Source organism: Xyrauchen texanus, chromosome 3 (assembly GCF_025860055.1).
Source record: "Xyrauchen texanus isolate HMW12.3.18 chromosome 3, RBS_HiC_50CHRs, whole genome shotgun sequence".
In the NCBI taxonomy this organism is placed as follows: Eukaryota; Metazoa; Chordata; class Actinopteri; order Cypriniformes; family Catostomidae; genus Xyrauchen; species Xyrauchen texanus.
Window position 1 is genome coordinate 9,365,568 of NC_068278.1, and position 25,206 is coordinate 9,390,773.

Below are 25,206 nucleotides of genomic sequence, written 5' to 3' on the forward strand. Positions count from 1 at the left end.
TTCAGTTCAGCTACGGAAGCCGAATTAGCGATGTTCGATTCGCAAATGACTCGTTTTTTTTTACAGGTTCTTTTTCAATGATTCAGTTGAACCGAGTCGCAAGCCTTTTTAAAACCACCTGAGTGTAAGCGCAGTTTGAAAGTAAAACTGTGGTTGGTGATTATGTTGGAAACATAAACACAGGCTATTTCAAATGAATATTGCGGGGAATACATTGTGTAAATCCTATCTTTAAAAAAGTAGCCTGTGTAGTTGCAACAATACATTTTTCCATGTAGGCCTACACAACGTACACATTCACATCATCACGTGTTTAATTAAGCAAGTGGAATCCAGTTATCATCTTGGAATTAGATGCAGTTATTTTGCATTTTTGATCCAATATTTTGTGTAAAAATGTCTAAATGATTGGCATTAGTTCACATACTATGTACAAAAATACCTCACTGTAAATATTGTAAAAGCAGGCCCGACTCCACTGAGGCCTGGCCCACCCAAAAAAGTATTTTATTCCAAACAAAGCCGCAGTGATAAATATGAGCATTTTTATAAAAGTAAAGACGTAAAACGCAGCTCAGGGACTCGAACGAATCGGCCAGTCATTTATTTTGAACCGGTTCATTGAAATGAACTGTCTAAACGAACCGATTCGATAAATGATTCGGACTTAGCAATGCTTAGTACCGCTATTGGTTTCAGAGTACAGCGGTTGGGTGGGTTGGTTCTCTGTGTGGGTAGCGAAAGAGGAAAGCTGGTGCAATACAACTTGCCAACTCCCTTTCAAAATTACTGCCTCTCCCAATAACGACGACAGCAGTGCTTTTATCTTGCACACCCTTTTGTATCTCTAGTTGTATGACAAAGTATGCAAAGGGTGATGTTTAGGTTATTGGTGGGGCTGGGCTAGTTGTCATATCTTTTTACGACATTGAATATTTCCCAGGGTGGGATTATTTTTAAATCAGTCTGTATAGACACAAACCTTTAAGTCTTGACTACAAAAAGCTTTCACATTACCATAGTGTCCAGGAAATAAAATCCAGTTAAATAAATACACATTAAATATCACTCATTAAGGCATTATCACATATGGGTAATGCTCCCACACAATAGAAACATAAATGACACTGATTGTTAGAAATCTGAATACTATCTAAAGATAATAAATAATAATAATAATAAAAAAGCCATCTTCCACAACATATTTGAATTTAAGTGTGTATTACAGCCTATTTAATACATTTTCAATTATTTAACCTTTGGATGGGATCACTGGTGAGTCTGACACATTTGAACTTTTAACACTGATTTACATCATCTTAACTGTAAGTTTTCTACATGTCCTTCAGCATGCCTCTGTAAAAAATCCACTGTTATGTCTCAAATGTCCAGAAAAAATAAATAAAATTCAGCAAAAAAATAAAGAAGTAAAAAAAAATATATATATATATATATATATATATATATATATATATATATATATATATATATATATATATATATATATAAGGCTCCTTGCCTTTCAGTATAGAATGTGATAGAGAAAACAATTTATTTTCTAACGTTTGGAGCCAACTAGTGGAATGATTTAAGACTAAAAGTTGGAAGATAGAGCAAACGGAACCTTTATTACACTTCACTATTGCTTTTCAAATTAAAGATAAAAATGCAGCAGGTTCAAAGAAGGGAATTGATCATTTAGCCCATCTGAGGGTTCAATGGTTCAACTGTAAAACAATTCACACACACACACACACACACACACACACACACACACACACACACACACACACACACACACACACACACACTTAAATGTTATGAATTTGAATATTCACCTTCCCTCTTGTGTTAATCTGCTCCATTAAGTTTAATCTGATGCAGTGTGTGTTATTGCTAGTGCAGCAGTTTGCGTATTAACAGATTAGGGCAGGTTTGAGAGGTGTCACAATAGAGGACACAGACAGACAAGGCTTTCACTGTATATGCTGCCATCATCCATCATCCTTCATTATCCTGAACGTGTCTCTGATCTGTGTACATGTAAATGTGTGTGCATATCTACTAAGGTTACACGCTTTTTTTAAATGTATGTACCTGTATGTACACCTGTATGTACACAAATGTATGTACCTGTATATTTGTGTGTACATGTGAAAGGTTGAAAGAAAGAGGCAATAAAAAGACACAAACGTAGAGGGGAATACAGTATACGTCTATTTCCACAAAACGGCTATACACAATAAAGCAGTTCAATACTTTAGATTTTATTAGACCTGGTAATTGTAGTTTTCTGTAGAGTTCCACGAGTGCAGTATTGAGTTTTATAGCATTTCCAGAGCATTGAGCATGTCTACACCAGTGGTTCTCAACCTTTTTGACTCCAAGGTCCCCCACTGTCCAAGACAATATTGGAAGTCCCCCTTGCCCAAAACTAGATGGGTCTGATTAAAATCATTAATCATGGATAATTTTTTTATTCCAGAAATTTCAGAAAGAGTCTGTTAATTTTAATTAAGTAGGATTATTTTAATAATTCTTATTTAAAATTATTTTAAGTCAACTTGAGGCCCCCTTGGAAGTGTGCTGAGGCCTCCTGGTTGAGAACCACTGGTCTACACCATCTTTTAACATTTAAAATCCTTTTAATTCCATGCTGAATGAATGCAAAAAACATATTTCAGTTTAAAAGGTGCACTAAGTCATTTTTTTTTTTCATTAAAAAAGTTGAACTCCTGAAGACATGAATTGTAATTTTGCAATATATGTAGGAAATCATGCCCGCTCACATTAAAATGAAGACTCCAGTCACAATGCTTGGCCACAGAACTGACCCAATACGTTGACTAGTGGCAAAAATAATCGACTAGTCAAGTAGTCGGTGTAACAGGATTGACAGTATTAACAGTGGAGACTTCTCATTACACTGGGTGAAATTTCACATGTTAATACTGCTGATCAGGATTTGTTCATTTTAAGGTTAACTATTTTAGTGTATTAATAAAATAAAACATTTGATGTACAATTGGGTAATTAAAACAGACTTATATTTATTAAAAACATTCATATATTAGTCAACAGAACTGAGAACCTCCATCTGAAATAACTTAATTGGTCTGATAAAATCTGATTCTTTAGCTGGTGGTAGTTGTTGTCCCAGCGGCCCCAACTTCAGATTTGCCCTCAGGAGGAAATACCTGGTTCAGCAACAGGAGTTTCAGCACAGGATCCACATACTCCATGAAGGTCTCCTTTAATCCCTTTTCCAGCAAATATCCTTCTGTTTCAATCTCTACATTCTCCTGTCCTGCAATGGCCTCCATAGAAGTCTGGAGGAGGCGCACACTGGTGAGGACTGAGCACTGTGGAGGAGAGGTCATTGAGTAGGTGAGACAGTGAAGAAATGGTTGAATAACTGTAGGATTCTGTATGAAATACGAAATGTTAAACAGTATATATGTAACTACTGTACAGCCCTGCCCAAACGTATTGGCAGTGACATTTTGTGTTTTGCAAAGTTTGCTGCATCAGTATTTGTAGATTATTTTTTTCACATGTTTCTATGGTATACTGGAAAACAATGATAAACGTTTCATAAGTTTTAAAGGCTTTTATTGGCTTGATGGCGTTCCATTCTTGCCTTATTAGTGGCCGGAGTTGATCACAATTTGTGGGCTTCTGTTTGTCCACTCGCCTTTTGAGGATTGACCACAGGTTCTCTATGGGATTAAGATCTGGGGAGTTGCCTGGCCACAGATCCAAAATTTCAATGTAATGATCTCCGAGCCACTTCATTATCACTCTTGCCTTGTGACATGGTGCTCCATCATGCTGTAAAATGCACGGATCATCACCAAATTGCTCCTAGATCGTTGGGAGAAGTTGCTCTTGCAGGACGTTTTGATACAATTCTTTATTCATGGCAGTGTTTTTGGGCAGAATTGTGAGAGAGCCCACTCCCTTGGACGAAAAACAAACCCCACACATGGATGGTCTCAGGATGCTTCACTTTTAGCACGACACAGGACTCATGATAGCGTGTACCTTTTCTTATCCAGACTATTGATTTTCCAGATGTCCCAAACAGTTGGAAGGGGGCTTCATCAGAGAAAACAACTTTGCACTAGTCTTCTGCTGTCCAATCCTTGTGCTTCCTGCAGAATTTCAGTCTGCCCTTGATGTTTTTCTTGGAGAGAAGTGGCTTCTTTGCTGCCCTTCTTGACACCAGGCCATTGTCCAAAAGTCTTCACCTCACTGTGCGTGCAGATGCACTCACACCAACCTGCTGCCAATATTGAGCCAGCTCTCATGATTCTTTAGCTGACTCCTCAGTAGGAGACACTCTGGGACATCCTGAAGCCTTCTTCACTGCAGCTGAACCCCTTTCCTTGAAGTTCTTGATGATCCGGTAAATGGTTCTTTCAGGTGCAATATTCTTTGCAGCAATTTCCTTGAATGTGAGGCCATTTTGATGCAAATCGATGATGGCTGCATGTCTTTCTTTAGAGGTAACCATTGCTAACAAGAACACAATGATTGGAAGCACTTCTTCCCTCCTTTTATAGCAATCAGTCTGCTCTATGCTGATATGACTAGTGAAATGATGTTAGCTGGTCATTTTGTGCCAGGGCCAAAAAACAGAGAAATTTAGGTTTTTGTGATAAAGCAATTTTGTTTCCAATTAAGCTTTTTGCAATTATTTAAAATGCATCTGATCACTCTGCACAATAATCTAGAAACAATGTGAATCAACATCACAACAACTGAAGCAGAAAACTTGTGTAACACAAAATGTATGTTACTGCCAATACTTTTGGCCACGGCTGTATAATGTATTATGGCTTCATAAAAGTTGATGTGTAGAGAACGGGGTGGACTTTATTTCCCATATAACTTTATTTATTCAGATTCAGGGGCAAATTCAATTAACAGTTGTGCTACTTTTATAGAGCACACATGTCTTATTCACTAACCACCCAAAATCTAGTTTAAGTAGGCGCAATCAGTGCTGAAATTACGTGTTTAAATTAAACGCAGAAACATACTCTTGGCAATACGTGGTCCAGTTGAACATGCTTAACGTTCTTGTGTAACCATGGTGGGTACAAACCTCAGTACTCGAGGAGGCAATAGCGTTACCTTCAATCTTCTGTGCCATTAAACTGGATGTCTCATAATTCAGGTAAGTTGCTATACAATAAACATATTGAATTTAACTTACTTGCTCAGCAATATTCTCTTCAAATTGTTGCTGTGCCATGACAGTAACTGACTTGAAACAGAAAACTCACCATAGTGAGTTCACACTAATATCGCTATAATACCCCTTGTGGCAACACTGAGAATGCAATGCGTACTTGCGTTGGGTTATGAATTGCACTCTGACACATTTCAGAATGATATGATGCATGAATCAAGGTTGCGTTGCAAGATGCAACTGCATTTTTTGGCCTTAAGGCCTAACATTCTCTACGTAAGTACGTGAATGCAGACACATCTTGTTACGTAAGCTTGTTTTCACGTGTTGTTGCATTGTGAAATGCGTCGGAGTGCAATTCATAACCCAACACAAGTACACACTGTATTCTCGGCATTGCCACAAGGGGCACTAGAGCGAATATTCCAATTAACAACTGTCATGGTGAAGGATCAATTTGAGGAGAATCTTGCTGAAAAGGTTAGCAGTACTGCTGCTCCGTATATGCATATTAAGCAGTCTGCGTAGGCCACCAACTACCTACGGTGCACCATCTTACCCTAGGGTGGAACCAGAAACTCCATCGGCTGCCCTTACTTATTCAAGGATCCGATAACAGTCGCAAAACACAGACGATCGGCTCAAGCTCGCACTTTCGCACCATTCCTCGCACCAAGGTCTACATGTAGCAGATGCTTTTATTGAAAGAGATGTAGTAACATATTAGTGACAAACCCATTGGAGCAACCTCAGGTTAGGTAAACGTACTGTATGTACACACACACACACGTATCACTATCATGAAAATGTATTTTCATTGACTGCAGTGTTAAAGAACAATAAGTGTTATAATGAATAATTATCTAATGATTAAAAATATGTATTTTATGTAGAAAGATGAAAAAGTGAAAGTTGTCACAGTGACTTTATCACAAATCCACTTCAAATCTGTGAAGTTCACCTTTGTGGCAGTTGGAGACAGATCAGGAAAATGGTCAGGGAAGTCAGACACCATCCAGGACTCCTGCCTACATCCCCCCTCACTCAATGACTCAACCACAGACTCCTCTACAGCCAGAGCCCTGACAAAAGACAGATGCCCAGAAGCAAACACCACCACAGCCACAACCACCCACTCTTCCTCCCCTCACCCGTCAACATCACACACTTCAGGGAAGAGAAAGAGAAAGCAGAATCCCACTGAAACAGCCCTTCTGGATGGGCTTAGAGAGATCAGAGAGGGAAGTGTTGCAAAGAGCAATATCTTCTTTGCATTCACTGAATACCTGAACCACTTTCTGCAGAAGCTCCCAGAGTCAGATTGAAAGCGGTTGATGAGTTTCCCAGTTAATGTTGTCTAACGGAGATATATATTAAGACGGTAGTTATAGATTCCAGTTTTTTGATCAGTTGAACAGTTTTATGTTAGTTTAACCTGTTATTTAAATTTATGACAGCGGTTGTAGTGGCCAAGGAAAGAACGTGTCTGTTTGGACTCATGGTAAAATGCTCAACTCAGAGGTGCACAACCCTGCTTAGAAGCTAGCATGAATTTCAATGTTGGCCTAGTCTAGTTTTTGCTGGTTAGTGCTAGTGTTGATGGTGGCTCAGAAAAACTTCTTTCTCTCTACTTTCTCTTGATCATGGTTGACCAAGGAAGTCTTGCTGGTCAACCTAGTTAAGAAGCCTGCTGGGAACACCAGCACACTAGAATCCAAAAAACATCACATGTTGGTGATCAGCAATGCTGGGGGGTTTTTTCAGCAGTGAATCCATTGAACTGTGAACTTAACTGTGCTTCCATCCCTCACAGCCTCAAGTGTCAAAGTAAATATTGTATCTACCATGTCTTAGATCCATTGCATACATGCAACTACATTTGACAACATACCTGTATCAGAAAGACAGACAGTACTACAGCTCCAATGGTGTTCATCAGCCCCATGTAATAGTTGACCAGGGCTTCTCTGCAACCGTGAGTGAAGATGTTGAGTTCTTCGGTCTTGTGCTCATAGCTGTAGTGGGCAGTGTTGTTGGTGATTTTGTATTGGATACAGGGTCTGGGGGAACTAGGGTTGCAGCAACTGAAGGGCACACCATCAACCAGGTAACGGCCATCCAAGTTGCTTTTAATGCGACTGGAGAATTGAGGATGGAGAAAGGGAGGGAGAATGAAAAAAATACCAATCAATGCAAAGTCTGGCTAATTGCAATATTCACCAGTGGAACCCAAAAGAAAAAATTGACTTGACTTGGTCTTTAGTGTCTTGAGCTCACTCAAACACAATAGTGTAATGACTTAAGGCTGGATTATACCACACAACTTTTAACATTTTAACAGATTCGAAAATTGCTTGTTACTGACTTTGTAAATGACTACCGATAAAAACTGGCCATCACAAATCAAATGACCGAGGATGACACACTACCCGACTGTCAATAGATGCAATCCGAACACAAATTCATTGTCATTGTAGCTGCTACTCTGTGTTTTGAGTTGTGAAAGACACAAGCCAAACTCATATGGTTACAGTCTTGGGTTGGAAGCGGCACCATTATGGGCCGCTGCTCCTTATACACAGGTTGTGCAGTCTGTGTAGGGCACCAACCCCATTGGGGGGCACCTTATTACCCTAGGGGGGCACCGGCTGCCCATCCGATTGCAGACATCTGTATAGGTAACCAGATAGACAAGGGCCAAGCCTCTGGAGATGGAAGAAAGTAGTGTTAAAAAGTTAAGTTCCACTTTGAGTACTTGTTCGCCACTTTGAGAGCTTGTTGCCCCCTGTGCTTGATTTCCATTGGCTGCTGACTGTGTTACTTCAGATTTGAGTCGTGCAGCGCCATACGCTATGATATTCCCCTGTAGTCGTGGATGGCTGGCTCAGAAATATCAAACATGTTTGTTATCCTCTGATTAGATTGAATTGTAGTTTGATAGTAATAAATCGAGTTGTTACCAATCATATACTATGTGATTTTCAGTCAAATCTGTCAACTCCAACATGCGTTGACTAGTGCCCATGAGCACCAACTTGGCATGTCTGCAAATTGGGGCTAACATTGTTGTTTAAGTAATGTAGTGTAATCAAGCCTTTACTGACTTACTGTATTTTCATCAGGCCCTGTTTGCATCTGGTATTAACATTTGTCTCCAATAATCCAATCACAAATCTTCAGCTTGAACATTGCTGTTTACACCTGATAATTTTATGCATCTCAAATATGTCTCCTGTGACCACTTGAGTTTGGATTTCTTTGAAGGGCTCTGATTTCATGACAAACATCACTAGGTTAATGTGTTTGTACATGTTGATAAAGCGCACAAAATGTAATTATTTAAATGTTGAAATACTTTCTCCTATCCCAATTAAATATCCAGAGACATCTATAGGACATGTGGAGGTTGTCCCTGAGAAGTATATAGCATTTGTTTAGGCATCCCAAACAGCCAGACACAGCATCAATGGCTCAACCAAAAGCGTGAATTATTTTTTTTTACCAGTGACATTGGGATTGTTGAGAAAACCTGTTTGAAAACAATCATTATCTTTGCAATTCTGTTTGATGCTACAAGAGTCCCAGAAATTACACAACAATTGGACCACAAATGGTGACGTTTATTGCTGTTTTAGTTGATTACTAGTATTTACTGAAATTTTGATTTTAAAGGGTAACTAAACCCTAAACGAACTTTTTTTAGTTAATGATCTGTAAGCATGGGGCTTTATTAGTGCAGGTAATTGATTCAAGTAATTTTTTTGACATTTGTGTATAAAGTGTTTTAATTCTACAATATATGGTGTAAAAACGTCTGAGTGCTGCCCTCTTCAGGTTGAACGGTGGCTACTGCAGTTGAATTTTCCTATTGGCTGTTGCGGTACTTCGTGAGGTAAGCGGTGACAGCTGACGTAAGCAGGTTCCAGCTCACCACGCCAGATTCACGTACATGTCGTCTTGCGACCGTGTGAGGAATAATAATAACATAGAGTCTGACAGCAGCTGTCAATTAATCCGTCACTACGAGTCTCAGGTGACCCCCGCTCAGCCCCGCGACTCGGTCTGTTCCTCTATCCCGCCGGGTCTGCCCACTTTTCCTGCATTTTCAAATATTTCTAGTGGGTGGAGTCAGACTCTGAGCAGGTGTTTAGTTACCCTTTAAGAAGGATGTTAATACCAGGTGCTCAATAGACCAGGGACTTTTAATTTACTCATTGACTCACTCCTTAACTTCCTTAGTGCTGAAATCCAGGTAACGGTTGCTGATCCACTGCACCTCAAACCAATCTTTGTAGTCATTGTTACCACAGCACTGGAACTCCATCTGAAGGTGGTCCATGGACTGCTTCTGGAAGCAACGGCCAGGGGTGTCAGTGTCCTTGTAGAAGCGAATGCCATTTTTTAGCCCTATCTTCAAGGAGGTCTCTAGACTGCCTTTCATGATGTAACTCAAGATGACTGAGATCAGCATTAGGGTGGTGAAGAATACCGAGCATCCAAAATAGGGCTTTAAGTAGGTCTTCCATCGTGGGAAACGCCCTACATCTAGGGCGTCCTGGCAAATTCGACCAGCAAAGTAATTGATGACCATCGAAGACAGACCCACAATCATCAAGGTGTTGGGCACACAGTGGATGTCTGTGTTATCCATTACCTAAAAGACAAGCATATGTTGGTTTGATTGCAATGTGCCTATTGTGTCCATTGTGATATCTGGTTTGTTGAGTTTACAGTTTTTGGAAGATGAGCAATTTGATGAACAACTCTCGAATGGAATACTGTAAGAAGAATACCATTGATATTGGCCAAGTGTTGTCAAACAAATTGTGTTAACCACTGGCTAGTACATTAACAAGTTCTGATTTTGTTTTCATTATGTTTATAGAGAGATTCAAGGTATTCTGTTAATTCTGGTGTATGTCTGTTAATGCTGCTGTGATATAATGTATTTGTTCATTGTTAGTTAATGATATTTAAAGGGATAGTTCACCCAAAAATGTAATTTCTCTCATCATTTGCTCACCCTCATACCATTCCAGATATGACTTTCTTTCATCTGCTGAACACAAACAAAGGTTTTTAGATTAATATTTTAGCTTTGTTGGTCCGTACAACCTTTGTTTCTCATCCCTTCCCAGTAGGTGGCGATATCCATGACAAATGTGAATCGGCAAAAATAAATGTGGAAGTTAAAGTGAAAAGTAGAGATTTAAAGTAAAAAAGAAATTAAATATTGATCTGATTCTCACTTACTATCTATGATTTAACCACTGGAGTCGTATGTATTACTTTGTATTCTGCCTTTAAAATCTTTTTCAAACCTTCAAAGTTCTGGCCACCATTCACTTGCATTGTATGAACCTACAGAGCTGAGATATTCATCTAAAAATATTTGTGTTCTGTAGAAGAAAGACACATCTGGGATAGCATGAGGGAGATTAAATGATGAGAGAATTTTCATTTTTGGGTGAATTATCCCTTTAACACATTAACCAATGTTAACAAATGGAACCTAATTGTAAAGTGTTAGAGTTTTTGCAGAGCTGATCATCTCGGCACAATGTTTGGATATATAACAATTCGATTTCCATTATAATATCATAATTATCTTTTTTGTGGTGGTCATTTACAATTTGTCTTTCCATGGAACTTTGAACTATAATGGAGAACACACGCACGGATGTTACAAGGACAATCAGCAGATGTCATTGAGATATTTAGGATTTAGAATTTATGTAAATCTGCTTTTTTAGATTTAATCGGAGATCTATATATGCTATATATATATATATATATATATATATATATATATATATATACTGGGTGGTCAACATGCATTAAATGAACATATGTGAATATAATCACCCAGTTGGGTAGTCTGGTTTGAAAAACTAGGTAATCATGTATGCCCCGGTTAAGACGGATACCCATCTTCTTCAATAGGAAGATAATGACACATCTAGACTGTTGAAGAGCGTATATGTAAATGACAGCTCCTTAAGCCTATTAAGGCCAGCTTAGATAATATTTATATTCACATAGTTAATCCCTGCCAGACATTTCAAGACATGTTTATTAGGGCTCTTGCACTATATTTATATATTCAAACATTAGTCAAACTTTACAATTTTAAATCCATAAACATTTATTAAAAAAAGGTCTAAAAAGCTATTTTTAGCAAAAGGAAAGCTATTACACAAAAAGGTGTACTGTTATTAGAAGTTAATTGCTAGCAAACCTAACATTAACATTTATTCTTAGCAATTTCAAGTTCAAAACTGATCACTATTTACCTATATGCATTTGTAAAAAAAAAAAAAAAAACAATATATATATAATTAACTAAATAACATGATGCCTATGGATACCTCTTCCCTCCTTCGAAGCTCAGTCTTTAGGAAGCATCCTAAAGTGAAGGTAACCGCTCCACCCAGAGTTGCCATCCATGAGAGCAGCCATAAACCCTGGGCCAACTTGACCCTTTTCTGAAAAGTGAACTTCATCTTACCCACAACCATGATAAAAGAGTTTAATTATGGAGACTTGAGAAAAAGGAAGAAATTGAGAGGTGTGTTCAAACTTGGATGCACTGTGAATTCTTTGAAAGGGTTCCTGAAATGAACGCTCCTCTAAAGACTGAAGCTGTTGGAGAGTCAATGTTCTGTGCAAAGGTGAATAATTTGGGTAATCCGTAATATTTCCTTCTGTGCTAGAATATAAGATCAGATCAATTCAGTCCAAGCAACACAGCTTCTATTCTGGTTTATATTGTAGTCCAAAGGTCAGTCCAAATTTCTGAGTGGTGTTCCCCTGTTGTGTTGGTAAAATTAGCCAGATTCCCTCTCAATAGTGAAAGTGGTGCCTTTGCACCTCTATGCCCATGGCTGGGTGACACACACTGGATTTGGCCAAAGTTAGAGGACATGGGCATCTTACCTGTAATCCCTCACCTATCCTATTACAATGGCCCTCTCCAATGGGAAACAAGGCCATTGTCTGCTCAGCAAAGCAAGCAGTGCATCATGTCACAGAAGTGGAGGATAAAGATGATGAATAATGACAAGGATAGATTGGAAAAGTTATGACAGCAAGACTCTGAGAAAGATGGCCACCATAGTTCTTTAAGACTGAACTTAATGGGTGCTGCATTTACACTACAACATTGCATTATTTACAGGGTTACTTTAAAATGTATTCCAATACAAAGTGCATGTTGTAAAATGTCATTTGTAACATATTCCGTTAGATTACTCGTCGTCAGTAACGTAATCTAAAAACTGTGGGTTACTTCTTTAGCATTAACAGATTTTTTCACTTGTTTTTGACTAAAAAATCTAATATGGAGTTTCTTGATATATTTTATAATTAATTCTAACTACGACTGGTAACAAAATCATCTGATGGCTAGAAATTCCATTTTACCTCGACATAATGCTAAATGTTGTCACGGAAAGGCAACAAACACAGTAAGATGTGGTTGAATCCAGTTACAGAGACTTTATTGACAGCAGCACAGAAATCACAAAGAAATTATAATAATCCACACAACAAAGAAAACAGTTCACATGGCAGATGATGAAGGCAATGATTCACAAAGTTGACAAATAATAATAAATCCACAAAGATGATGAATATAATAATCCACAATGAGAATACTGAAGCTGAATAGGAAACAGTACGGTCTGATGAGACTAGAAAAACTGAATAGTGGAGCTAACAAATGGAGTTCAGGTTGATTGTAAACAGGCGTGAGTGATAATGAGTTCATTGTAACCATTAGAATGAGGGAGAGTTAGAACAGGTGATGGCAGATGACGGGGAGACCGATAGAGGTGTGACAAATGTAAACCAGGAACTATATATGATGCTCCAAACTTACTTCAAAACCCCACAGAGTTTACACAAAAATATCTTCCTCCGATTGTGGATTCATAGAATAAGTCTTCATAGAAGAAAATCTATTATTTGTAGCTTTCTATATGATGCTACATTGGTTAGTATTTCTCATATAAGCATGTTAAACATGCCTTACATCCCAGCTGGCAAAACTGTTATGTAGTATAATCTACTATTATAGCTCAACAAGACCATCACCCTACAGTAACTTTGAGGATAGAATATCAAAATCCTGGCACATTTGGAAATGGGATTTTTTAAGATGGCCCAAATGGAGATAGAACCTTATAATTCTGAGAGCTCTGATTCTGTTTGGAATTATAAGGTTCTATCTCCACTTTTACAAATAAAACCCCACATTTCAAAGAATAAATGTATATAGCCATTGATTTTAATCAATTTATATATTTATAATACAAGCACACAGCTTGTAGTATATAATATAATATATAATAGTATAGTATACATCAAAGCCAAGCAAGTTTGTAAGAAAAAAAAATATTTTTATTTTCAAAGAACATGGACATGGAAAAATTACAGCTAAACAAAAAATGTTTTCTTCACAATACTACACCCCACTCCTCTGTACTGTAAAAACATTTAGGAAGCATCTTACATACATTAAAAACGGTTCATTTAGTAGATTAAAACATACAAAATATTGTGTAACATCATGAAAGTTATGTTTTCATCCCTTTCCACCCCCACCCCCTCTGTGCTCTGAAACATTAAAAACAGTGTTCATTTATTTCATTAAAAACATTCTAAACACACTTCTAATCAATAATGTATTGTTGTAAATCCCTTGACATCCCTCCTCTCCACCGGTATACCCCTCCTACACACACTGTTACTAAACATCAGTAAAAAACATTTTTAAATTTATTTTTAAAAACACATTGTTAATTTATTTAATAAGCTAGTTTTAAACTATGAGACACTTTTATTATTTATTATTATTCTGTATGTCTGTTTTCCCACTGAGCAAAATGAAGTTCAAAAGATGTCTTTTCAACGTCTTTGTCACAAAAGCGTACATTGAAAAGACATCCATTGAGGAGCCAGAATTAAAGTTTTTATGTAAGGTTCCATGAACGTCTATATCGGACGTGCAGAACATGACTCTTTCCAACCCTCCAACCTTCTATCTAGATTATGACTTTCTAAATACTGCCTTGTAGTATGCTTTGTCAACGGCAGGCATGTACTTGAACATGGATAAAAGGTCTGACTTCCGTGCCTCTGCGATTGTGTTTTTTTGGTGAGCAACTTTGGCTTGGGCAGCAAGAGAGACGTTGGCATGTTAGCCCTGGTTTTGGCATTTGAGCCCCTAATATCCACCTGTATAGGAGGCTGAGCATGGGAGGTACTGTACTGCACACTGAACAGATTTTGAGAAAATGTTATTCGGGCCACTGAAGCGAATGGTACCTGCTTGTACTGGAAAAGTTTTGAACATGACTGAAAGTCTTTGAAATCTGTATCTTTCATCTGGATGATAGCGTAAGGATTAGTTCTGTTCGCTCTCAGAAGGACACGCAAGAACGACAGTGGGCTGTAAAACTCTGAGCTTGCCATTGCCTTTTCGATGTTGCTATGCATGTTGTCTACTTCTTGGACAGCCGAGTGGCCAGGCGTAGAATATTTCATTGTGATCTTTTGGATTTTGGTATTTCTTGACAAGAACTCAATGATTCCAAAAGACATAATGGAATTTCTATTTTGTGGCACACAGCTGTCACTCCATGTGACTATCTCAGTTACCTCAGGATGGTCTTGAACTACTCTTTCAAGGATTTTGACTATGGCACTTGCCATGTCATTCCCTCCTCTACCTGACATGGCCTCTGTCCACACAGCACAATATCCTTTCTTAGTAAGTGAGCTGTGGGCAGTCATATTATATAGATTCATCTTCCTTTTATAAAAGAATGAACTAACCTCAGCTCGTGGACATGAGATGACATTTTCTAAATCAAAACAGACCGTAAGGTGCTGTTTATCATCTCTATCTCTTTGGCTCTTGAGCATGGCATTTTTTCATATACATGTTTATTGTGTGCATCCTCTTGGTGCTGGTTTAACAACCCCTGTTTTTGTGCTGCGTCATGTGCCTCACATTCATCACACCTGTCTGATTTTGGGACATGAAAACCAAGATTAAACTCTGTGTTAAATATAAATCTATAGTAAGACATTTTCACTGGTGAGTCATGTACAGCACATTTGATTTTATAGAGATCGTACATCTTGGCCACATTTAGAGTTGGCTCCAGACAGGGGCGTAGCACCAAATTTTGGGCCCTGGGTACAAACCATCTTGCTGGGCCCCCGTACCAAATATGTATGTATAGAAAACTGACTTCTAAGGGGCCCCCCCTGCCTCGGGCCCTGGGTACTCGGTACCCTTTACCCCCCCAGTCCGACGCCCCTGGCTCCAGATATTGCTTTTGGGTGCGGGCACGACAGTAGTGTGACTCGACTACAGGGAAAGACCTAATGTGCTCCAGCACCTTCTCTTTTTTGTCCTCATCTATGTGTTTTTTAGGATGCTTTCCCCGTGCATCTGACTTTGGTATGCCAGCCTGGCTTTTCTTTTGGTGTACATTATACACTGTTTTCTGACTTATTGAAAGAGTACCTAGAAAAAAAGGCTTGCATACTCTGACTTTCTGTCCCTCTCCTATATCATGAAAATATTTGAATGAGTGTGTACGACGTGAGTCGCCGCCACTACCACGTTGTCTCTCTTTGACATGGCACTCAGTTGTCATCATAATGTAGTCATATTTCCTGTCCTGATTCAGCCTGTAGTACCCTTCAAAACACCTCTCCCTCTCACCATAAGTGACTTTCCTTGCACAGTTAAATTTACAGGACACGGTGCAGTCCTTAAATGTTTTTATCTGTTTGGCTGGCACTGTCTCTTTAGATGTGTTCATGTGTTCTTTACCCTCTTGATAAAGCCTCTTTCTGCATACTGACTTCCATGATGATGGAGTGCTAACCCTTTTCCGACTCTTCCCTTGCTCTGGTCTCTGCTGTATCCCTACTGCTAGTGTCTCTATTATCAGCCTAGGTGTGTCTGCTGCCCTGGCCCTGGGTGTCTCTGCTACTGTCCCTCTCTCTGCTGCTCTGGGGGTCCCTGCCTCTCCTGGCATGGCTACAAAAAGTAATACAGCTGAGCATCACAATATAATTTACAGGAAAGTAACTAATGGTGAGACGTACAGGTGAAACTCGAAAAATTAGAATATCGTGCAAACGTTATCATTTTGATGATTATGACTTATAGCTTATGAAAACCTCAAATTCAAAATATCAGAAAATTAGAATATTACATGAAATAAAATAAAAAAAAGGATTTTAAATACAGAAATGTCGACCCTCTGAAAAGTATAATCATGCATATGTATATAGTTATGTATACTAAATATATTAGTTTCACCTTTTAATTTGAATTACTGAAATACATGAACTGTTGCACGATATTCTCATTTTTCGAGTTTCACCTGTACATTTTGTAGAATACTATCATCTATACCAGGACAATCTGCATGGCTTAACTGGTACTGGCTTAACATGGATAAAGATTAGACAATGGGACCTACTGAGGCACTGTCCAGGACTACTACCTTCAACTTGAACTACTACCATCATTTTCCTTACAAAGACTCAACAGGATAAACAGTCAAATAGGCCTAGTGATTAATGTACTTCTTAGTGTACACACTGCCAGTGGCATGTTTGCCCACATAGTGTCTGAAAACATCTGTGCAATTCGAGCATTCACTGCCCATCAAACCTGCAAAAACAACAACAGTAGCCAAGAGAAGCTAAAGATTCTTTATTATTACATGATCAAATATTATAATAATGTGTCAGTTTATTATTTTGTTTTTTGACACTGAGAACATAGTTTGGGTATTGTACAAACAAAGGCACGGTAAATACAAGAGAAATTCCACCCATCTATAGAAGTACCCACCACTAGATTCTGCTGTCCTCTTTGCTGCTCCCACACTCTTTGGAGGACTTTCACCACAATCATCATTTCTGTAACAAAATTGTTTTTAATTATTATCCTGATATAAATGGGGCAACTTTTATCAAGACACCAATAATCTAGCAATCTTAAAAAGATAGTTAGCTTGCATTTATGGAAGGGGAGTAGGGTGACCACCCGTCCCGCTTTGCGTTGTACCGCACAGCATTGTCACCCCTTGTCCCGCACGTCGCATATTGAGAAAATATGAACGTTTTTGGTTTAATATATTCTTAATTTATAAGACTGTCAATGAACTAATTTCATGTTGTTTTATATTTTATTTGTTCATTATTTATTTTGTTGGATTTTAGTTGGGCTTAACTGTTTTAAAAAATTGTTATTTGCATAATACCTGCTTCCTTTGTGCTCAGTGATGATGAATCTAAATGACATGTAAAATAAAGACATATTATGTTAGTGATGTAATGTGTTTTCTAGAAGGGACTAAAGAATAAAGTATTTCTTTATCAGCTCAAAGGCAGAATACAAATGTTTTTTTTTAAAGTTAGATAGACATTTATATAACCATTCCAGGTTATGTTTTAATGTTGGTAAGTTAACATGTCCCACACAAACTTATAATCGTCCCACACAAACTTATAATCGTCCCACATTTGGGTTGTTTGGTGGTGGTCACCCTAAAGGGGAGTAAAGTTAGAAATTGGTGTTAGCCAAGTTGCAGTTGCCCATCTACAAGGATACAAGGATGTTTATTTGTCACATACATAGATTTACAGGTGCAAAACTGTAAGCTGAGCTGTTGGTGAGCTAGTAAGCTAATGTTAACGTTCAGCTAGCAAATTAATGCTAACGCTCGCTAATGGCAAACAAGCTGGTTTACATTAGCTAGCTAATGATATGTGCTTCAACTTACCGATCTCTTCTAGTGCTGGCGTCTGTACATTTATGTCTTTTGGGCCCATCACCGGCTTCAAATGTCCAGGCTAATGTCCAGCCCTTATCTCTGTGTCCAGGCTACAGACCTAAGAGGTGGGTTTTGATTGGTCCGTCCGTGTTCATTCAGGTTTTTGATTGGATATTGAATCTACTGGAGATAGAACCTTATAATCCCAACTCGGTTTATGTTTTGTGAGATGGAACTTTTTTATTTTATTAATAACTACTAAAAATATATTTTTTTTACAAAAATAACACCACACAGGCATTAATAAACACCTAATGGATAAGATTATGTCAAAAACTCAAATTTCGACCAAAAGTGGAGATAGAACCGTATAATTCACTTGCTGTCAACTCTCAATATGAGATCCAAAGTCACTATCAGTGAAGCAAGCCATCATTAGGCTGAAAAATCAAAACAAACCCATCAGAGAGATAGCAAAAACATTAGGTGTGGCCAAATCAACTGTTTGGAACATTCTTAAAAAGAAAGAACGCACCGGTGAGCTCAGCAACACCAAAAGACCCGGAAGACCACGGAAAACAACTGTGGTGGATGACCGAAGAATTCTTACCCTGGTGAAGAAAACACCCTTCACAACAGTTGGCCAGATCAAGAACACTCTCCAGGAGGTAGGTGTATGTGTGTCAAAGTCAACAATCAAGAGAAGACTTCACCAGAGTGAATACAGAGGGTTCACCACAAGATGTAAACCATTGGTGAGCCTCAAAAACAGGAAGGCCAGATTAGAGTTTGCCAAACAACATCTAAAAAAACCTTCACAGTTCTGGAACAACATCCTATGGACAGATGAGACAAAGATCAACATGTACCAGAGTGATTGGAAGAGAAGAGTATGGAGAAGGAAAGGAACTGCTCATGATCCAAAGCATACCACCTCATCAGTGAAGCATGGTGGTGGTAGTGTCATGGCGTGGGCATGTATGGCTGCCAATGGAACTGGTTCTCTTGTATTTATTGATGATGTGACTGCTGACAAAAGCAGCAGGATGAATTCTGAAGTGTTTCGGGCAATATTATCTTCTCATATTCAGCCAAATGCTTCAGAACTCATTGGACGGCGCTTCACAGTACAGATGGACAATGACCCGAAGCATACTGCGTAAGCAACCAAAGAGTATTTTTTTTTTTTTGAAACTTTATTTTTTTTAATTCTTTTTCCTTTTGAAAAACAACAACAACAAAAAAAAAACAGCCACAACAACATACAATCGTTCAGAACAATCGTTTGGTCACCAATATATTCCTACATAAAACAAAATTGATTAAAGTATATATGTCAGATGGTACATTGGTCAATAAACATGTCATGAAGTCGTAAACACAATCCATCTTTACCAATACTGCAAATACTTATCCATCTGTAGGTTTAAAGCGAAAGTCAGCCTCTCCATATTTTGGACACTGGTCATAATGTCCAGCCATTCAGCCTTTGTTGGGGGTTCAAATTGTAGCCACTTTCGTGTTACAGCTTTCTTGCTGGCTGCTAATAATATCTTTAAAAGGTACTTGTCTTTCTTCATCAAATGAGCTGCTAAGTTGCCCAGGTAAATTGTAGAAAATGAGCAGTCAATTCCATCACCGAAAATAAAATGTATTACTTGTATTACCTCTTCCAATATGACTGAATGGCTGGGCAGCTCCAGAATACATGAAAATGGTCTGCCAGTTGTTCCCCACATTTCCTCCAACATAGACCACTTCCCTTCTCGCAAGACTGAATAGATTTTAACTTGGGGGTTATAAAGTATCTAATAAGATTCCGCCAACAGAATTCTCTCCACATACCCGAAGCTGGTAGAAGTCAGCCTGTACAGAACAGATATTCAGCCAGTCTTCCTCTGAAATATCAAGACCAGATTCTTTTTCCCATTTTAATCTAACTTTATTTGTTGATTGTTTCTTTATGGATTGAATGGCTAGATATTTTTGAAATAAGTTTCCTATTATCTTCATTTTTATACATGTCAATAAATAGATCAATTAAATTGGTGTCATGCTTCTCCATGTATCGTATCTCTTTGTTAAAATAAGTCCTAGTTTGTAAGTACCTAAAAAAAATGTGTTTTCCAAACCATATTTATCAGAGATCTCCTGAAAGCTATCTAATTCTCCCTTTGATGAAATTGAACTAAAAGAGGTGATGCCAAGCCTAACCTCCCATCAGCCCTTGCTGGTTTAAAGTCGGGGTCGAAAGCAACCCATTTTAATATTCTAGATTGTCTTTCAAGTAACGGAGATTTGCATTCTTTAAACCAGATTTTAAAAGGAACCTTAGTCCATTGATTTAAACTTTTAGAATACTGTTCATATAGTGGTCTGCTACCCAGCACTGCTTGCAATGGTACAGTCAACTGCGAGATCTCCAAATCCTTCCACTTTGCTGTATACTCTGGGTTACAGCAGCATGCTAAAGGTTTTAGCTGGGCTGCTTTGAAATAATCTGATAAACATGGCAGTGATCTGCCCCCTTTCTCTTTCGGAAGCTGCAGTGTTTTAAATTGAATTCTTGGCCTCCTACCCCCCATACTGAATCTTGAAGTCCACTTATCCCATTCATTAAATTGTTTTAAAGGGACTTCGACTGGTAAGGATTGGAAGAGGTACAAGAGTCGGGGGAGCATGTTCATTTTTACTGTATCTATCCTGTTATGCATCTCTAAGGGCAGTTGGGACCACCTATCTATATCTGATTTAATGTTCTTACTTATAGGACCATAATTGCTGTCAAACAATTTAGAAATATCCTTTGTTATTATAATCCCCAGGTACTTAATACTTGATGAATTCCAATTAAATTTTAATCTACTCAGCATGTCATTCTGAGGGGTTTAGTTATAACTTAAGATTTGTGTTTTCTGAACATTTAATTTATATCCCGAGTAAGTGCCGAATTTTTTTAAGATGGACATCAACCTAGTGATACTAACCTCTGGTGCAGCAACAAACAACAAAACATCGTCTACGTACAGACAAATCTTTTGTTCGAAACCTCGAACCGTAATTCCTTTTATCTCCTGTTCATCTCTAACCGACTGTGCTATGGGCTCAATAAATAAAGCGAAAAGGGCGGGGCTGAGAGGGCATCCCTGGCGGCAGCCTCTTTCCAAGATAATACTCTGAGTGAGATGCCCATTAATCCTTATTCTAGCCTTTGGTGACGAATACAACATTTTAATGCATCTAATAAAATCATCCTTAAAACAAAATCTTCTCAATGCCAAATACAGTTACTCCCAGCGAACCGAGTCGAATGCCTTCTCGGCGTCTAAACTGATTACTACTGCTCTGATGTTTTCTTTAGTGACATGATCAATTACATGCAGCACCCGCCTAATATTATCTTGTGTCTGTCTGTCATGTACAAATCCTGTCTGGTCTGAATCCACTAATTCTGGTATTATATCTTCCAATCTTTTAGCTAATATTGATGCATATAATTTATAATCCATGTTTAATACAGAAACTGGCCTAAATGCACTACACTCCTTTTTGTCTTTACCCTCTTTAGGAATAATTGAAATTATTGCCTCACTCCATGTTCTTGGTGGTTCACCTCCTTTAAGTGTATAGTTAAAGCAATCAAAAAGTATAGGGACTAATTGATCTTTAAAAGCCTTATACCACTCGGTTGGAAAGCCATCTGTTCCCGGCGCTTTATTAACTTTTAATCTAGAAATTGCTTTCCTTATTTCCTCCTTTGTGATCTCTGCCATTAGGGCTTTATTTTGTACTTCACCTATGGAAGGTAAGTCAAGTGATTCTAAAAATAAAAGTATTTCCTGTGAGCTGGTTGTTTTTGGTTCCTTGTATAGATTTTATAGTAATTTTCAAAAATATTGTGAATATCTTCTTGCTTATGACAAATCGGTTTTGGGATCCCTAATTTCATATATTGTATTCTCAGCCTGTTGCTTCCTTAGCCTCCATGCCAACAGCTTCAAAGCCTTAGGGCCATTTTCATAATATCTCTGTCTAATGAATTTAGCTTTTTTCTCTAATTCTTCCTCATATAATTTATTTATTTCCTTTTTAACATTGTTTATTTGATTTAATATACTGTATATGGTTTCTTCTTCTCAACATGTTCTCTCTCTAAGAGGTTCAGATTTTCTTGTAGTTCAAGCAGCTTTTTACTTCTTTCCTTTTTTCTATACGATGTGAGAGCTATGAGTTTTCCCCTGATCACTGATTTTAAGGCATCCCACAGGACACTTGGTGATACTTCCCCGTTATCGTTGTTATCCATATAATCTCCCAGTTCTTTTAGGACATATTCCTTACATGTACTATCATTCAAAATGCTTGTATTAAGTCGCCACAACATATCCTTCTTTTTATTATCTAAATGCAGGGTCAAGTAGACAGCTGAGTGATCAGAGATATCTCTGACTCCTATCTTGCAATCTATAATTCTGTGCCTGTCTGATTTACCATTAAAAAAATAATCAATTCTTGAGTAAACATCTTGACTTGCAGAGTAGAATGTGAATTGTTTGTCTGTTGGGTGGAGATCCCTCCACACATCAAACAGTCTCATCTCCATCAAAAGTTTTTTCGTTATACTAGCTCTAGAAGTTAACCTCTTTAGTGCATTAGAGGAATCGAGTTTAGGCTGTATTTGGGTGTTCCAGTCTCCTCCACATATTAAAACCGCAGAGGATTCAGAAGCAATTAACTGAAAAATTTCTTTAATACAGGAATTGTCCTGCTCAGGGGCTATATACATGTTAACTAGTGTAACTTCTTTCTGATCTAGAAATCCCTTAACTAAAACATAACAGCCCTCTTTATCAGTAAATTCAGAAACCACTTGAAAATTCATACTATTAGAAATTAGTATTGCTACCCCTCTTCTTTTCCCTTTCTTATCGGATGAGTAAAATACATTCTTAAACCCTAGCTTTTTAAATTTTTCGTGTTCTGCACTGTTGAAATGAGTCTCCTGCCAAAATATGATATGTAACTTTTCCTTTATCATCTTTGCAATAGCCTTGCTTCTCTTAATTGGATTGTGTAGACCATTTACGTTAAGGGAAATCACCCTATATTCCTGACATTGCATTTAAACCACAGTAAGACACTGTTTGTAAACCACATTATTGGTGACCAAACCTGAACTCTATTTGAACTATATAACAAAATCAGAACATCACAACAACAAAAAATAGACCAAAAAATAAAAAAAAACACAGGTAGACCCCCATTATGAAGTAATAACCACTTCGTAATGTGGGGGGAATAGTCCAGCAGCTAACTACCAGAGCCCCCCTTCAGTGCAACCTATAGTACACTCAAGAATGTACTGTATATGCACTTAGAAAAGTCAAAAACAAATGTATTACCCGTACTTGTCGGTCAGCTATATTCTCATTAAAGGCTAAGGGTGATTCTAAACAGTTAAATTGGATATTTAAACTCCAACGGAACAGAAGAATCAGCAATAGATATATTCAATAGGTAAAATATAATAAATAAAGAATAACAGACTTGTGGGGATGTTACGATCAATTTAAAAGACCATAGGTAACTTAACCTAGTCTTTACTCCCACACATTAAGGGGATTAAACCTTGACCCTTGGTGCAAATGTCATTAAAGCATTAATGTCCATAAACAGACAACTGCCTCGTTTGCTCGATATTTTTTACTCTTATAATGCAGTCACTTAACGGTCTGTTGTCTCCCGATTCCATTACCTTAATGGCTCTAACGTTAGACCTATCTTGGCCGGTGAAAACTCCGTAGCTTCTCCTTGATCCATTCCTGGCTGCTCTGCCGATTTGCCCTGTTCGCGCTCGTTGATCTCTGCCAGCCGGCCTTCCGTGCTTTTTCCTCAGCCTCAGCAGTTGTCTCCCACTCAATCGGGAGTCCCCTCTTCTTCAGGTCCTCTGCTGCTTCCGCTGCGTTTCCATAAGTAATCGGCCCACTGTCAAAAAAGACTCGCAGTTTCGCTGGCGGCGGTGTTTGCAACTGTATTCCTTTTTCTCTGAGAACACTCCGAATCTGTGTATATGCCTTCCTTTTTGCTAGCGTTTCTGCAGGATAGTCATGATCGAAGTAGATCCTCCTGTCGCTGTGGTAAATCTCCTTTTTCTTCCACGCAGAATGCAGAACCATCTCTTTAATTTTAAACTGCTGAAAGTAGACAATCACCGATCTGGCTTGCGCTTCTCTAGGCGGTTTGGGGCCGAGCGCTCTGTGGCATCGTTGTATTCCAAGGTCAACTTCAGCAAGGGGTTCCAGCTCTTTTCTAATAAAGTTTTCTATGAATTGGAAGATATTGTTTCCCTCAGTTCCCTCCGGTATCCCGTAAATGCGAACATTGTTACGCCTTGAGCGTGCTTCCAAGTCTGTTAGCTTTAACTGCAAACTTTCCTGAGCTTGTAGTGACTGGCTCAGTGCCTCTCTGAAGTCCACGGACCACTCTTCAGCTTCGGCTATCCGAGCCTCGGCCTCACTCACTCTGTCAGTAGTCGTTTTTAAATCGGTTGCGACCTCGTTAAGCTTCTGGTGAATTTCCTCTCGAATTTCCGCTAGCTCCTTCTTCAAGTCGTCTATGATTCTGTCTCGAAAATTACTCAGCTCAGTCTTCATCTCCGTTGACATCATCTTTATATCTGTGCGGATGGCGGCGATGTTAACTTCCATATCCACCTCCGTTAGTTTAGCATTTTGTCGCGCACCATTGCTCTCTCCTTGTTCCTCGGCCATGACGCCCTCAGTCGTTATTTTCTCACTCTTCTCTGCTTTCCCAGACTGCTTTCCCTTGCCTTTCTTATATTTTTCCCCTTCCATCATTGATTATTCTAAAAACAAATCTGGCCAGAAATTTCCCTCTACTCAATACTGACAAAACAGAGGTATTAATTATTGCACCAAAAACCTTACATCGTCTTCTACAGCAAAGAACTCGGGTGTTATATTTGATACCAATCTGTCCCTTCAAAATCAATTTCCAATATCTGTAGAACCACATTCTTCCACCTCAGAAATACTGCTAATTTACGACGCATGTTGCTGATGCCGAAAAACGTATTAATATATTAAGTCATATATGAATTGCTATTAATTAAATGTGTCAACATTATTACAGCAAATTCATATGTTAATTACAACAATTACTTAATGATGAGTAAATAGT

The 25,206-nt window shown here is 38.3% G+C and overlaps 1 protein-coding gene across 1 annotated transcript; it reads right to left on the bottom strand.

The window, feature by feature from the left end:
• Positions 1-1,830: 1,830 nt before the first annotated feature.
• LOC127631418 (RDS/peripherin-like protein xRDS35) lies at positions 1,831-12,090 on the bottom strand. The gene is made up of 4 exons (XM_052109534.1): positions 11,566-12,090; positions 9,421-9,851; positions 7,089-7,335; positions 1,831-3,362 (listed from the first exon to the last, which is right to left on the bottom strand). The coding sequence occupies exons 1-4, from the start codon at positions 11,713-11,715 to the stop codon at positions 3,135-3,137; spliced, it is 1,056 nt and encodes a 351-aa protein (XP_051965494.1). The 5' UTR covers positions 11,716-12,090; the 3' UTR covers positions 1,831-3,134.
• Positions 12,091-25,206: the final 13,116 nt, after the last annotated feature.